At 55.0% G+C, this 16,521-nt stretch overlaps 1 protein-coding gene across 1 annotated transcript in view; it reads right to left on the minus strand.

Annotated features, from left to right (window-relative positions):
* The window catches only part of CERK (ceramide kinase), a gene marked incomplete at its 5' end in the record, with an annotated part of 45,916 nt that extends 29,833 nt beyond the window's left edge, over window positions 1–16,083 (minus strand). Inside the window, one exon of the mRNA XM_047066421.1 lies at window positions 15,825–16,083. Coding sequence (XP_046922377.1) covers window positions 15,825–16,083 — 259 coding nt within the window. The remainder of the gene's footprint in view (window positions 1–15,824) is intronic.
* Window positions 16,084–16,521: the final 438 nt, after the last annotated feature.

Here is a 16,521-nt window from a genome sequence, read left to right on the forward strand (position 1 = left end):
AAAGGGTAAATACGGTGCTCGCTTTTCACACGACTCAGCAGGAGGCCTCACCCAGGACCCTAACCCTAACCCTAACCCCAACCCCTAACCCCTAACCCTAACCCCAACCCCTAACCCCTAACCCTAATCCTAACCCTTGTCCCGGTCACAGACGGTGAGCAGCAGGCCCGGGACGAGCCACCGAAACGCTGGCCTCTGAGCCGGCCCTGCCTGCCCACGCTGGGTCCCGAAGGGCCCCCACCTCAATCCCTGGGCCCGACCCAGGCCACGAGGGATGCAGGTGAACAGCCACAAACCACTCAGAAGTCGGCGAGGCGGCTTTTTGTTAAACGATAACTTAGCAGCCAAGTACAGCAACCTGTGTTTGCGTCTTTAATTCTGAAGGACTCACGCTTCATTTATAAGAACGTCCTCATAAATACTACACTAGGGTAGGTCATTTTGTTAGGCTTTGCACATTTCATAAATAATCCGTCTCCTCAGCTCCTGTGACCCAGAACCTGCTGGCTGCCACAAGTCCCCCCACTCGCCCTGTCAGCCCTCGGCCGGACTCCGACGCCCAGCCTCGTGCGTTCAGTCCATCGTCACATCTTCTAATAATAAAAAAGCAATTCACCTCAAGGGCCACTGGTACTGGCTCAAATATTACAATGATTACAAACTGAAAAAAATGTTCTCACGCAATGAAGTCCTTTCCCAAAATGGCCTGAAATGTTGCAACCAAATCCCGGCTGAAAGTCTGGGCGCTTTGCCGACGGCGGATATGATTCCGCTGTGCCTCCCTTCACGGGGAGGGTGGCTGTGTGCTGACTGGCAGTTAACCCTCCCTTAAGGGTGATGAGCGAATGGCCACCACATTCCCAAAGCGTCACGAGCGATGCCCGGGGGACAGCCAGCCCCGTGGCATCCTGGCAGGGCCCCCAGGGACAGCCGACAGGGCTCTGCCCTCTGTGATCTCCCCTGCCAGGTCCGTTCTGTCTGTTCCACGGTGCTCACTGCAACCCGCTCGACTACATTCGCTCCACAGTCACCACCCCGAGGAGACACCGTGCCTGCTGTCAATCAAGTTCCCGTCCCAAGTTCCCGGACGAAACTGAGCCCACACAGCAGCCTCGCACACCCAACAGGAGGGGGACTTCGTGTGTGTCACGAGGGCGGCCCATGTGTGTGAATGCACACACACACACACACACAGAGATGGGGCAGGGTCGTGCCGGTTGGAGCGTCCCACTCAGTAGGGCCCCCGCAGACCCCCAGGAGGCCGACGAGGGACCAGAACAAAAGCAAGTTCACGATCAAGGGCACAGCTGTGCTCCCCGGCCCCATGTCTCACACCAGGCCCCGCGCAGGAGGCCGCAGGCGGACAGGCCAGAGCAAGCCACCGCACCTGCTCTCGGCACCCAGGGAGCGGCCTGCCATCCCGGGTCAAAGTCTGAACCTGCCTGCGCTTGGGAGGGAGGCAGGTGGTGGTGAGGCCCAGGGGAAGAGTCACGGCCCAAGAGCCCCCGCGCGCCCACCCCGGGGAGCCCGAGAAACGGGGGCCGGCCCGGGGACCGGGGCCCAGACGTCCGGGCAGGCCGCACCCGTGCCGATTCCGTGCTCGGTTGTGCACGACGTGAACACGCTTCCTTGCGACACCCACTCGGCACACGTTTGCTGAAGGAACCTGAGCTCCAGGACGGGGCGTCCGCCCACAGCTGTCACGGGGACCCAAGAACACCACGTGGACGAGTGGTCACTCTGTCCCTGGCCCTCCTGCTGCCACATCCGGGCCCGCACGCTCTCTCTGACTGCTCCGCGTGTCCTGTCCCTGCACGGCTCTTCCAGACAGCGTGATGCTCCCTGCGGGCGGAGGGTGAACGCCGCTCCACCGGGGCAAAGACCGGCCTTCCTGGGAGTCCGCGGGAGTGGGGACAGCGGCTTTCCCGGTGCCCCGTGTGCTGGCGCCTCGGGACATCCCTCAACGTCTGCTTCGGTCTGACAACGGCAGCGGGGAAAGCGCCTGCTGGCACCTCCAGATAACTCGCGCCCAGGGTCACTCCGTGTCGCAGCATCTGGGGAAACGGCGTCTCGGGCGGGCCTCTAACCGAAGGGCCCTGCAGCGACCGGGCGTGGCCACCCAGAGCCAGAAGACAGCATGCGGGTGTGAAGGGGAGGAAGGGCGCAGTCACACGGAGGCCCCTGGGGAGGCAGGCCCAGATGGTTTTGCAGAGCACGGCCGCGTGCCAGCTCCCGCCCGCGGGAGCACTCCAGCGCATGACCCTCCGTGACCGCCTGGGGTGGGCACGATTACTGCCCCCGCTGGGCAGACGGGCAACGAAGAAGCAGCAGGGAGTGACCTGCTGGTGTGACCGCACGACCACGGACCCAGAGGCCTGGCTGCGAGGCTACGGCCACGGCCTGGGTCCCCGGGTACCTCCGGGGGCTCTGCCCCCACCACGGTCACCCTCCCCCCCATTCGGCACCTCTGCAAGGCTCCTCCTGACCACAGACTGTCCCCCGGCCCTGCGTGGCGTCACCGGCAGCTGCGCATCAGCTCAGAGCAGGGAGAGGACAGGCTTACGTGGCCTCCACGGAAGAGCGGAACGTGGATTTCTAATGGGGACAAAAAGCACGTGGAGGAAATACAGAAATGCGATCGGTTTCCAACCTCTCTGCGAGCGTCACAGGGCATCTCCTGCGGCATACGTGTCAAGGAGGAGATTTTCCACCACGACCTCGCCAGCGTGGACAAGCTGTGGCCTGCCCAGGGGAGGCTGGAGGGAGGTACAGGGGACAGACGGACGGACACTGTGTGAGCACCTACTGCGTGCCTGCATGTGCGGGGCCTGTGGGACCCAAGGGCCCCCGCCCACCTCAAGGCCTCAGGCCCGCTCACTGCACACAAGGAGAGGCCTGAAGTTTCAATCTTTACGTGATCGCGACCTGAGTCAAAGTCGGACGTTCAACCGACAGCCAGGCACCCCCAGAGTGTGTCTGGGGACACATCGTGACTAAACAGAGTCCGTCCCCCGTTGAACCCACCCTAACCTAGTCCCAGGACCCAGCCTGGGGGGTCACGGTCTGCCTGCACCACGCACATGCAGGGACCCTGTCTGTCCACCCCTGTGGCACCCAGCAGACGCCTGTGGATGCTCGCAGAGGAACCCTCCCTGACAGTCTCCAGCTTCCTCCCGACCCCACCACCCTCCTCACCCTCTTCTGACCCGAAGCCAAGCCCGCCTCCCGCACCCAGCTTTCCCACACCAGCCAGCCCGCAGCACACCGTCCCCAGAGGGACTGAGTGAGCCCCCGAGGGTTCTGGCCCTGGCTCTTCCCCACCCTGTGACCTGGGCCCCGTCCGCACCTGTGCGGCCTCTACGCTCCTCAGACCCTGGGCAACCCTGGGCGAGCGTCCCCATCCTGTGACCAAAGGACCGAAGCCGCAGGGCCCGGCGGCAGATGCCCACTGAGGACCCGGCAGATTTCCGCTCCAAGCACCTGCTGTGTCCGACCCCACCGGCCACAGAGGCCAGTTGGGGCCCCAACCCCGGGATCCACACCCTCGCAGGTGGCTGTCTCTGCAACGGGGACAATAGTGAGATCACCCCGAGGGCTGTGGGGAGGGTTTCGCGAGGCACGGAGCAGCGTGGAGGCTCCCAGGCCTGCAGGGGTGGGGGAGGCCCACAACCCGTCTCTCTGTCTCCCACAGATCAGGACTAGGAGCTGGGGACAAGACGGGAGAAAGACAACTCACTGAGAACTCCAAGGGAAAAGGCCAGAGAAGCCGCCCCTGGAGAGCGAGCGGTGTGGGGCGGGAGTCTCCCTCTCCTCCTGGTCTCCAGCTGCATGCGGACAGCATCACACCTGTCCGCCTGGGCACAGGAGCCCAAGCAGGGCAGAGGAGAGGGCTGGGGAGGGTGTCCTGGCTCTGGGTGTGAACAGACACACGCCTGGCTGCTCAGGTGCGGAACGGGCAGGAAGCACGGACGCGCCGTGGGACCCAGGCTGCCACACACCCCGGCACCGGGCCCCAGCCTCCCCCGCGTGACAAACGTCAGCGCGGCTCCCCAGCAGGATGGCAAAGGCCTCGAGTGCCAGACTGACGCAGAAACCCCTCCCACCGTATCAGACGCCCTGGGCATCCGAGCCCAACCTCGCCGAGCACCCGTTCGAGAAAATTCTCCGAAGGATTTTAACAGGACTCACGGTCCTACGACAGGATATCGAAATGTCTGGAATACAGATTAATCAACACACCAAGAACCCGGAAATGCCGACAGTCTCCGGGGAGAAGACAAGGCATGCCCAAGCTGAGGTGGCCTGGATGCTGGAGGTCGGGTAATGACTTTCAACTTGCCCTTGCGACCCTGCTCAGCGAGGTACAGCTGAGATGATCGGAGAGACAGCAGTACTCGGGAGAGAAAAAGAAACCACCTGAAGGAAACAAATGGAGAATATAGCATTAAAGTACAGCATCTGAAATAAAAAGTCCACTGACGGGCTCAGTAACCAAATGGTTACGATACAGCAAAGTCAGGGGAGTTGAAAATAGGTCAGTAGGAATAATGCATTCTAAAGAACAGAGAGAAAAAGTATTTTTAAAAAACTTTATTTATTTTGAGAGAGAGAGAGAATAAGCAGGGGAGAGAGGCGGGGGTGGGGGGGTGGGGAGAGAATCCCAAGCAGGCTCTGCACCATCAGCGTGGGGCCTGACATGGGGCTCAAACTCATGGCCCTGGGATCATGACCTGAACCACAACCAAGAGTCGGACACTCAACCGACTGAGCCACCCAGGCGCCCCAAGAAAAAGTATTTCTAGAAAATGCACAGGGAACTGTACTTCTGAGAATATGGACTAGGTGCCCTTTTCCCCGTGTCTCCTCCTGAGTCAGTTATGACAGACGGCAGGACTCTGGAGGGTAGGAGAAGAAGGGAGGCTCTGGGACCGTGGGACCCAGGGAGGGACCCAGGGAAGGACCCAGGGAGGGACCCAGGGAAGGACCCAGGGAGGGACTCAGGGAGGGACCCAGGGAAGGAAATGGTGCCGAGTTCCCTGGGTTTTCCTTCTGCCTCACACATCTGGTTGAAGAATCCCGCAACTTGGAGATGCCAACAGGCACAGGCACAAAACTCCAGCAACAGCCAGAGGACGAGGGAAAGGACAGAACAGCATGACAGGAAACTTCTAGACCAGAACAGCTCTACTCCAGGAAACACACAGAAAACACTGGCCCCACCTGCACACACACTAATAAAGGCTGACCGGGAGCCTGGACTTCCACGGAGGAGTTCATGAGGTCCCCCAGCGCTCCCAGCCAGGGTGATGTGAGAGAAACCCACGTAGGCAGCTGGAATGTCCATCCAGCCAGCTGGTAACAAGCCTCACTCCCCCAGGAGACAGAAAAGGAGCTGGACTTTACCTCCACCCGGCAGGAGCCAGGTGCCCTCGGCCTCCTGCTGGGATGGCGTCAGAGAAGACACAGTGGGGAGTCAGGGCTTTGACCACCCACCCAGATCTTGGGAGACCCCGTAAGGAGTAGTCGCAAGGCATCCCACCCCTCCCAGCCGAGGAAGTATCAGTGGAGGGCTGGTGGGGGGGCAGAGAGGACTCCCACCCCATCAGCAGCAATGAGGGACCCCTCCTTGGTTGCCAACAAGGCCAAGGGAAACCTGGACTTCTTCCCCCACCTGGCAGTAACTAGCCACCCCTTCCCTGATGGAGCAGTGTCAGAGAAAGCCAGCTAAAAGAGAAGATTTAAATAAGATCCAGTCTCATTATGTCGTACAAGAATGTCCAGGTTTCAATAAAAAATCAGTCACCACGGTAAGAACTGGGAAGTTCTACAACTGAACGGAAAATGACAGTCGCTAGAGGCCAACACTGAGATAGCACAGACACTGGCAAGCACCGTTCGAGCAGATGAGAACATTCCCTGAGCAATTACACATGGAAAGCCAACAAGGGCCTACAAAGACTCGGCGAGGGAAGAAAAGATATAAAAAATGAACCAGACAGAAATCTGAGAACTGAAAAATAAAAACACAATAACCAAAATAGAAAGCAGGGGGGTAGACGTGAACACAGAACGGAGGGACAGAGAAAAGAATCAGTGAACTGAAAGATAAAATGATGGAAGTTACTCAATTTGAACAACAGAGAAAAATAGTTTTTAAAAAGTGAACAGAGCCTTGGGGACCTGTGAAATTATAAACAAAGATCTCATGGTTGTGTCACCAGTGTCCCAGAAGTAGAGAGAGATGGGTTGAAAAAGAATTTAAAAATAATGGCTGAAAACTTCCCAAATTTGTAAGACATAACTTACATAACATAAAAGACATAACTTACAAAGAAAATCAAACCAAGACACATCGTAGCCAAACTTCTGAAAATCACATCACAGTCAAAGAAAAAAATCCTAAAGTCAATGAGAGAGAAACAGCACTTTACCTATAGGGGGAAAAGCAATTCAAGTGACGGTGCATTTCTCAGCAGCAACCATGGAAGGCCAGAAAGAAGTGGCAAAATATTCTTCCAGTGCCAAAAGAAAAGAATTGTCAACCCAGAATCTTATACCCAGCAAAAATATCCTTCAGGGATAAAAGAGAAATCAAGACATTCTCAGCTAGAGGAATACCAAGAGAACATGCTGCTAGCAGACCTTTCCTGAAGAATGGCTAGAGGAAGCAGAAAGGAAAAAATATGGAAGGATCCTGAAAAAAAGAAAGAGAAAGAATATGGTGAACAAAGATAAAGGCAAATACAACAGAATTTCCTTCTCCTCTTTTAAATGTTTATTTATTCATTTTTGAGAGAGAGAGAGAGAGAGAGAGAGAGAGGGAGGGAGAGAAAGGGAGCACAAGCTGGGGAGGGGCACAGAGAGAGGGAGACAAAGAATCTGAAGCAGGCTCTAGGCTCTGAGCTGTAAGCACAGTGCCTGACATGGGGCCTGAACCCACGAACTATGAGATCATGACCTGAGCTGAAGTCAGACACTTAACCGACTGAGCCACCCAGGTGCCCCAACAGAACTTCCTTCTTTTCTTGACTTTCCTAAATGATGTTTGAGGATTGAAGATAAAATTGTAACACTAATGGGGTTCTAAATGTCCGCGGAGGGAAAAATCAAGACACTTATACAATAAAACAGGGGAGAGTAGGTGATGCAGAGGTAAGCTTTCTATATTTTACCCAAACAGGTAAAATGACAGCACCAGCAGGCTGGGGAGAGTTACATTTACATAAACCAACACTGGAGACAACCACTCAGAGGCTACACAAAGAAACACATTAAAAAACAATACAAATTGGGGTGCTTGGGTGGCTCAGTCAGTTGAGTGTCTGACTCTTGATTTTGGCTCAGGTCATGATATCATGGTTCACAGGCTTGAGCCCCTCGTCAGGCTCCATAATGACAGCATGGAGACTGCTTGGGATTCTCTCTCTCCCCTCTCTCTGCCCTTCCCCCTGCTTATGCGTGCAGGCATGTGCACTCTCTCAAAATAAATAAATAAACATTTAAAAAAAAAGAATACAGACTGTGTTCACTTCAGCAGCACATACACTAAAATTGGAACCAAAACAATACAGATATTTTACAACAATATAAAACTAATAAAGACGTACAGATAAACCAAAACCTAATTCTAAAAAAAAAAAAAAAAATTAAGTAATCCACAGGAAGGTAGGAAAAAGAAAACAGAAAAATGAAAATCAGAAAGAAAAACAGAAAACAAAATATAAAATGGCAGATTTAAACCCTAACATATCAAAATTTACATTAAGAAGACAGAGATTTAAAAACATGACTTAACTGTATGTGGTCTAAACTCACTGCAAATCTACCAATGGAACAGGTAGAAAGTAAAAGGATGGAAAAGACACACCATGAAAACATTAATCAAAAGAAAGTAGGAGTGGCTTATTAATACATAAAGTAGACCTCAGAACAAAGACAATTACCTGAAACAGAGAGGCAAATTACATAATAAAAAAGGGTCAACCCCAAATGAAGACATAGCAACCTCGAACGTGTATGCATCAAACAACATAGCAGGAAAACACATAAGGCAAAAACTGACAGAACTACAAGGCAAACTAGAGAAGTCCAGAATTATAGTTGGAGACTTCAACAATTGATAGAACAATGAAACAGAAGATCAGCAAGGATATTAAGAACCAACCAACACCATCATCAACCAATAAGATCCATCACATTTCTCCAACACCCCCCCCCCAACAATAGCAGAATACACAGTCTTTCCAGTGCCACGGAACATGTATCACCATAGACTACATCACTCTGACATGCTCCTTTGTTCTTGCGCTACTTCAAACTTTGGTGGGGTGTAGGCAGGTTTGTGTGAAACTGGTCAGAGAGAAAGGAAATAGACCAATTTTGATGCCCAAGGCCAGTCTGCACAGGGATGTACCATTTCTCAGAGGGAGGATGGGCTTTCCGCTTACAGAGCAGGGCATGGTGGGACCAGAACCCGAGTGGGTGTGTTTCCCAAACCGCAGTATCGGTTCTTCCAGATGACTAGATCTGTTCACTTGTTTGTTTTGAAGGATAAAATATTTTTTGTCATCTGGATCAGCTGCTTTTACAATACATCACATGGTTATTCCCTGTTCGCAAATAATGATTTAGAGCAGGGTCAGCAAGCTGCAGGCCAAATTCAGCCAGCTGCCTGCTTTTATAAATAAAGTTTTATTGGCACACAGCCACGTGAATTCATGCACACACCATCTGTAGCTGTTTTTGTGCTAAACCAGCAGAGCTGAGGAACTGTGACCCACAAAGCCTAAAACATTTGCCATCTGGCCCTTTAAGAAAGCGTTTGGAGACCTATCTTTGAGCAACAAATAGAAGTTAACCTTGAATAATCTCCGAAAAATTACCATTTTTACGACCATGTTCAGCTACCGACAATAACGGTGGCGAGGGCCTAAGGGGACACTTTGGGAAGGCCTGCTGTTTTCTGACATCCGCTAAGACTGCAAAGCTGTGCCCCTCTTCCTATAGAGGCTCGTACCCAAATCTGGATTCTTTTTTTCTGAAACAGGTAGAGAGGACTGCCATTCATTCCCTATTCAGATATACTGAGATTCCTCCATATCGAAATGTGCAGGTCGCTGGCTTTATATAATCTGGCCATCTGCATTGCTCGTGCCTTCGCAATGGGGCACAAATAAGATTTCCACAGCACACACTGGGCGGGCATTCGAGGGACAGCACTTGCAGTGTCACCCTTCGGGACCGCGGAGAATTTGTGGGCTTTGCACAAACTCTTCTGATTCCTAGTCACTCCCCATGGTTTCAAACCCACTCCCCTTCAGAGAAAAGCAAGGGCTGGTTCTTATAAGCAAACAGAGCAACAAATCACTACTGGAATCCCCCCCCCACCTTTTCCTGCTGGTGGGACCCGCTGTGTCTGCATCCCCCACCCCCCTTGCTGCTCAGTGGGGAGCTCCTGGAGAATGGGGTTCGGGGGTGAATCCAGAGGACCCAGGATTCTGCCCTCCAGGAGAATGCAGGGGAGGAAACAAACACAGACAAAAATGTAAAAAGCCCAACTCACCACACAAAGCAGAGAGAAATAACTAGCAGAGAGGTACAAACCGGGCTGTACGAAACTCAAAAGAAAAAGATTGCCGAAGGGCAAAGTACCAGCAGGGCCAGGCCTGGAAGGTAAGATTCAAACCCGGAAACAGGAAGGAAAAGCACCTGGCAGAGAGAGGCGGTGCTGAACTAGAAGGCAGCAGGTGGGGTGGGGACCACGGGGTCAGATCCGGAAGCCTTGAACGCAAGCCCAGCACCGGCAACGGGCAGCCCGTGGCGCCACGGAGCCGTGCACATGGAAGACCCTTCTAGAAGAGCAAGCACCAATGGCTGTCTCCGGCGTGGAATCAGAGGTCGTCAGAAACTTGGAACCGGGGCTCAAGAGAAGTCAGGATGCAGAGAAAGCACTATGTCCGCGCGATGCTGATCACGCCGACCATGAAGTCAGGGTGACTGTAGGAGTGAGGCTCATGAAGCGGCCAAAGGCAGAAACCAACTTCACTGTCGGGAAGTCTGTTATGCAAAAATCTGGACCGTTAGAGAAGAAAAATTAAGGGGAGGGGGGTAGGAGTAAAAAATATTAACAGCATCCTAATAAACAAAGAGAAGATGTTATCTTCTAAAGCATGAAAAACGGTTCCTTAAATACTAGTGTTCTTCCTTGAGGTAACTGATGAGATGTGAGACGGATGGGTCACATAATCATTTTAAGAAATATTTTCAAAACGTTGCCAGATTAATCTCCCAAAGCGGCTCACACACCCGTCACAAGTGGCTCCGTTCTTTATGCCGCTTTGGCTTCAGTATCTACCCAGATGCTCGTCACCCAGCCTTGAATTGTTTACTTCTGTCAACGGCCTGTATGCGTTCTTTGCAATGGATTATTTTTTTTTTTTCAACGTTTATTCATTTTTGGGACAGAGAGAGACAGAGCATGAACGGGGGAGGGGCAGAGAGAGAGGGAGACACAGAATCAGAAACAGGCTCCAGGCTCTGAGCCATCAGCCCAGAGCCTGACGCGGGGCTCGAACTCCCGGACTGCGAGATCGTGACCTGGCTGAAGTCGGACGCTTAACCGACTGCGCCACCCAGGCGCCCCTGCAATGGATTTTTAAAATCAATTTTTATATGTTTAAACGTTTTCTTGGGGAGCCTGGGTGGCTCAGTCGGTTGGGCGTCTGACTTCGGCTCAGGTCACAAAATCGAGGTTCATGCGTTCGAGCCCCGTGTCGGGCTCCATGCTGTCAACTCAGAGCCTGGAGCCTGCTTCGGATTCTGTGTCTCCTTTGCTCTCTGCCCTTCCCCCCACTCATGCTCTGTGCCTCTTTCTCAAAAATAAATAAAAACATTAAAAAAAGTTTTTTAATGTTTTCTTAATTTTCACCGTCTATCATATTTGTTGCAAATATCATCCCCATCATTTTTTAAATTATGGAGTCTTACCAAAAATACTTAAGATTTTTATTTATTGAAATAATTCATATTTTTCTGTAGGCATTCTGGAGTTCACCTTGGTTAGAGAGGTCTTCCCACATTCCAACACTATAACTTATCCTCTGTTTTCTTGGACTAATTTTTGACATGAAAATCTTTAATCCATCCAATTCTGATTTTGAGGAACTTTTACATTATCAATGAATGAAAAGGGCATTTTGGAATGTTCGTGTAATGAAACACTGCACGACAAAGAAAAATCATGTCTTTAAGATATACCAGCTCTCTGTTCCTAAATACACACCCAAGAGAAAAGAAAGTATATACCCCCCCAAAAGGACTTTTATACAAACGATCAGCATCTTTATTCATGCAACCAAACACTGGAAATGGCCCCCAAATCCACACAGTGAATAAACAAACTGGTTTACTCAGACAACACAGTATTACCTTGTGATAAGGAGGAACCGACCACTGATCGTTGTGAGTGCAAAATGATTAAGCGAAACAAAGAAGCCAGAGACAGGAAGGGCACGTATCACATGATTCCACTTATAGGAAATTCTATTAGAAGTCAAATCCGTCCCCGGTGATAAAGCAGGGCAGAGACCGAGGGATGGGGCACAGAGGAAGGTTCTGGGGTGACTCGAAGGTTCTGTATCCTGATAGGGTGATGTTTCGGCAGGTGCATACACTGATCAAAATTCCCCAAACTACATCCTTAAAATGTGTGAATTTTACTGTATGCAAATTATACCTCAATAAAGTTGACCTTAAATATTAAAAAAAATTTTTTTTAATGTTTATTTTTGAGAGAGACAGAGACAGAATGCAAGTGGGGTGGGGACAGAGAGAGAGGGGAGACACAGAATCCAAAACAGGCTCCAGGCTCCGAGCCGTCAGCACAGAGCCTGACGCGGGGCTCGAACCCATGAGCTGTGAGATCATGACCTGAGCCGAAGTCTGCTGCTCAACCGACTGAGCCACCCAGGTGCCCCTAAGTATTTTGTTATGTTTATTTACTTTTGAGAGAGAGAGACAGACAGACACAGAATGAGCCAGGGAGGGGCTGAGAGAGAGAGAGAGACACAGGATGTGAACCAGGCTCCAGGCTCCTGGCTGTCAGCACAGAGCCCCACACGGGGCTCAAAGTCACGAACCACGAGATCATGGCCTGAGCCGAAGTCCAGTGCTTAACCGACTGAGCCACCCAGTCGCCCCAATAAAGTTGACTTTAAAAAGTCATATTTTAAGTGAGTAAATAATACTATAGAGAACATTCTATACTATATTTCCCCAGCTTTTCTTTCATGCATATTCACATAGACAGAAACACCAAATAGTATTCACTGCCTGAGGGTAAAACTAAGGGTAGTTTTTGTGTGCGTGCCTTTCTGTGTTTTCTAGATTTTAAACTTTCCGTGTCTGTGGCTTACCTACGTTTTGCCTGGCACTGCACAGGCAGTATCAGAGACACGCTTTATAAATACAGCAGTGACCCGACCAAGGAGCTCACCATCAGCCAGGTGGGGCCATTGGGAGGAAGGAGAGGGTTCTCTTCTCCTCCAACCGTGGAGCACCAGCCGTGTCCACCCCCCACCACAACCCCCCGGGACACACACACACACACACACACACACACACACACACACTCCTGCCAGCCCCGACCCTAAGAGAACACATTCAGAGTCTGGGGGTATAACCCAGCTATAGCTACAGTCTGTTTCAAGTTCAACTAGCACGACCCCCTTTGACACACGAGGCCTCTGCCCGGTTTCCTGTTTTCAGTCAGCTCCACTTCCGACCAGGCCGGCACCCAGGAGCACTTGCTCTCACCGCACGCGCCCTTAGGGGCAGTCCGCTCTGAGACCAGACAACTCTGCCCCCAATTCCCTCGACCTCACTTCGTCCTCGTCTCAAACACCAGGCCACGGAGAAAAGAGCACGTGCCTGGATCAAACCACCAGCTCCCTTTTGTACACCTTTTGCCTCTGGGAGCAATCAGTTCACGGCTTCCAGGTTTCACGCCTGAAAACAGGAGTGATAGGGGCGACTGGGTGGCTCCGTCGGTTAGGCGGCCGACTTCGGCTCAGGTCATGGTCTCACGGTCCATGAGTTCGAGCCCCGCGTCGGGCTCTGTGCTGACCGCTCAGAGCCTGGGGCCTGTTTCGGATTCTGTGTCTCCCTCTCTCTGACCCTCCCCCGTTCATGCTCTGTTTCTCTCTGTCTCAAAAATAAATAAACGTTAAAAAAAAAAAGAAAAAAAAAAAAGAAAACAGGAGTGATATTCTCGAGACACAAGAGGATCGGGTGAAATGACCCACGTGGCCGCACCCCGCGGCCCCGACTCGGCTCCCCTCTCTGACCTCTCCTGTGGCCTGGTGCACGTCCCGACCCTACTGACCTCCAGCATGCAATCATCTGCCACGGGCCTGCTTCCCTTTTGCGGGCGCGGAGAAGCGAAGAAAACCCAACGAGCTGGCGCAGCAGTTTCTGTGCTGCTCACCCAGGGCGGTGGTTGGTGTCGGAAAACAGCGACGGGAACAGACCTCCTCCTGGAGGAAGCCCCCCGGCCAGGGCGCCCGCAGCCCCGGCCCCTCCAGGGAGAAAGCTCCAGATGAGCCCGCACAGAGCGCCTTCACCCTCCGTAGATGCAAAACAATACCTCACCCGAGAGAGAGAACCAGCAGCCAGCAAACCGAAGGCGGCACGGCCCCCACGCAGGCCCAGAGTCTGACCACCGGAAACCAGCTGGCGAAGGGTGCCGGCGCTAAATGCAGGCAACGAGGGACTTCCCACCTGGACAACCCACGGGGGTGCGGTCTGTCCAGTGTCCACGCGGTGCTGAGGCTTGATGGGGCCACACTGCCAGTGGCTGGCGGGGACCAAGCTCATGTGTGGACCACCGGGGGGACAGTTACTTAGATGCCCCATAGCTGGGTCTCTCCGCATGTAAAGTACGAGAACACCTGCCCGGCTGGGGCTGTGTGAGAACACGACACGCGTGGAACGGCAGCGCGATGGCCGCACGGAAGGGACCCATTCTCGAGCCCAGAAATGTACAGAGATGCTCAAAGCCCTCGGGGCCGGGCCAGGCACCGTTAGAGCAAGACACGGGGCCCTGGTGGGTGGTGCAAAGAAGCCCCAGGGTGATACCTGATGCAAGACATTTCTCCCAGAGGGACATCAGTAAGATCGCACAAGAGTAAACTCTCAGACCCCCAGCCAGAGACAGGCTCTCTGCAGACAGTGCTTCCGGTGACCCCAAGGCCGGAAACCAAGTGTTGGCCACGGGTCTGAGGCCGCCCTTGACCTCGGCCTCGCCTGTTTCGGCTCGGCCCACCCCTCCTCCAACCCGTGAGCCTCACAACCTCAGCGTCAGGAAGCACCTGGAGCACCCCAGGGTGTCCCAAACTCTGCCCACGAGAGAATCTGCCACCCCCACCCCCAATAATTAAAACAATAAATTGCTGCATCTTGTGCAGTGACTTCAGTGCACTGCAATCCTGGACTCTGCTGCCCTCACTCAGCTTAACATGCCTCACGCACACCCCGCCCTGCTCGTCCCCCACTCCTGCCTGGCCAAGGCCAGGAGCCCCGGAATTGAGCTCCCTCTGTTCGCTCTCGGCGGATCCTTTAAGAATGTTAAGCCGGATAAAGCCCTCACAGCCAAAGAGGAGTCCCATGTCAGCCCCTGGGATACCTTGGGCTGACATCCACCTCCCGCCTGGTTTTAGGGCCCTTACTCTTCTTCCCACCTGGACAACCTCTCCCCAGGTGCATGGGTTTCTCCGGCTCTCTGCTCAAACACCGCCACCTAAGTGAAGGCTGCTGGCCCCACCCATACCCCGGTGATGGGCCTCCACCGGCCGGGGTCTTCTCCTCAGACACACGTGCCCCTGCAGGTGCACCCCTCTGGCTTCCTTCCAGGGAAAATGACCCACTGCGGCAGGGACTTTTCCACAGGCACTGAGCCAGGGCTAGGATACCACCGCACCCTCCCCAACAGGCCCCGGATAAAACTTGCACAAGAGAATGAATGAAGTGGAACACACCCACACTGGCCAGCCCGGGTTTCTCGGCCTTGGAAGCCTCCCCCTTCCCACTGTCCAACACAGCCCTCGGTAATCCTCCTCCTCCCTCTCGGGATCAAATGACATCTCATTAAGCCTCTGCCCTCCCTCTGCCAGCAGACAGCTCTGCCAGGGAGCCCCTGGTCCCTTCTCCTTGGGGAGAGTGTCCCCTGGGCCGGGTGTGTCCTTTCCATTTTTATCCAAATTACACTTCTTTGAAAGGAGAAGGCCTCTGAAGGTCATGTGTCCAGCCCGCTGTACCAAAACCCACTCCCACCACGCCCCCCACCCCACCCCCCCGCCCGCCCCAGCACATCCCAGACGGAAGGCCCCGAGCCCTCTCCTCTACTCTCTACAACAGCAACCCCCTACCCTGCAAGGCTGCCTCCCGGGTTTGGACCCGGGCGAAAGAAAAGCGTCGGTCCTTGGGTTAAACCGAAACCGAGCGCGGCGCGCCGGCGCCCCTCGGGATCCATCCGTAACCCATCTCACCCAGAAGGTGCCCTTTGGATATCTGCGGGCCCGTCTGCGCGATGCCGCCGCGATCGGGAGACGCGTCCCGGGCCGCAGCCCTCCCCGCCGGGGTGGCATCCGCGCGAGGGACCAAGGGCGCCGGGTCTCCGGCCCTCCCCGCCCGCACCGCCCCGACTCGCCCTTTGTCACGGGGTCCCCAGAGCGCACAGCCCCCCCAGGGCGCCGGGACGCGCCCCCGCCCCCTCCCCGGCCCCCCGCCCCCCCCACGCCGGACCCGCGGGCTGCGGCGGCGACACTCACCCGCGCCGGGGGCGCCGGCTCCGGGCCCCGGGCTCCGCCACCAGCGCAGCAGCGCCCGCGCGGGGTCCAGGCTCACGGCGCAGCGCTGCCGCTTCACCCACAGCACCGAGCGCAGCGGCTCCGCCGCCCCCATCGCGCCCGTCGCCCGCCAGCGCCGCCTGCTCGGCCGGGCGCGGCGCGGGGCGGGGGCGCGGACGCCGAGGGGCGCGGGACCGTTAGCGGCCCCTGGAGCCCGACCGGGTGGCGGCGGCGGCGGCGGCGGCGGCGGCGCGGGGGCGGGCGGGGCGCGCGGGGCGGGCGGCGCTGCGTCACCTCGTACGCAGGGCGGCCGCGGGGACGACGAGGGGGCCGGGCGGGGGTGGAGGGGGCCGGGAGGGGGCAGGGGAGGGGGCGGGGAGGGGGCGGGGAGGGGGAGGGGAGGTGCCTGGGGTACGAGGAGCGGGGCCGAGGGTCTTGGGAGCTGCAGGGAGTGGGGGATCGAGGAAGGGCGGAGTGGGGGGAGAGGAGGGGCCGGGCGTGGGGAGAGGAGGAGGCCTGGGGTGCGAAGGCGGGGGCCGAGGGGTCCTGGGAGCTGCAGGCGGGGGGGGGGGGGTGGGACAGGAAGGAAGGGGCTGGATGGGGGGAGAGAAGGAGGGGGCCTGGGTTGCGTGGGGTGGGGGGCGGAGAAGGGGTCCTGGGAGCTGCAGAGTGGGGCCGG

The sequence above is a fragment of the Lynx rufus genome, unplaced genomic scaffold (genome assembly GCF_022079265.1).
Source record: "Lynx rufus isolate CCGP_SWC_20201006 ecotype Redwood Valley unplaced genomic scaffold, mLynRuf1.p SCAF_7, whole genome shotgun sequence".
In the NCBI taxonomy this organism is placed as follows: domain Eukaryota; kingdom Metazoa; phylum Chordata; class Mammalia; order Carnivora; family Felidae; genus Lynx; species Lynx rufus.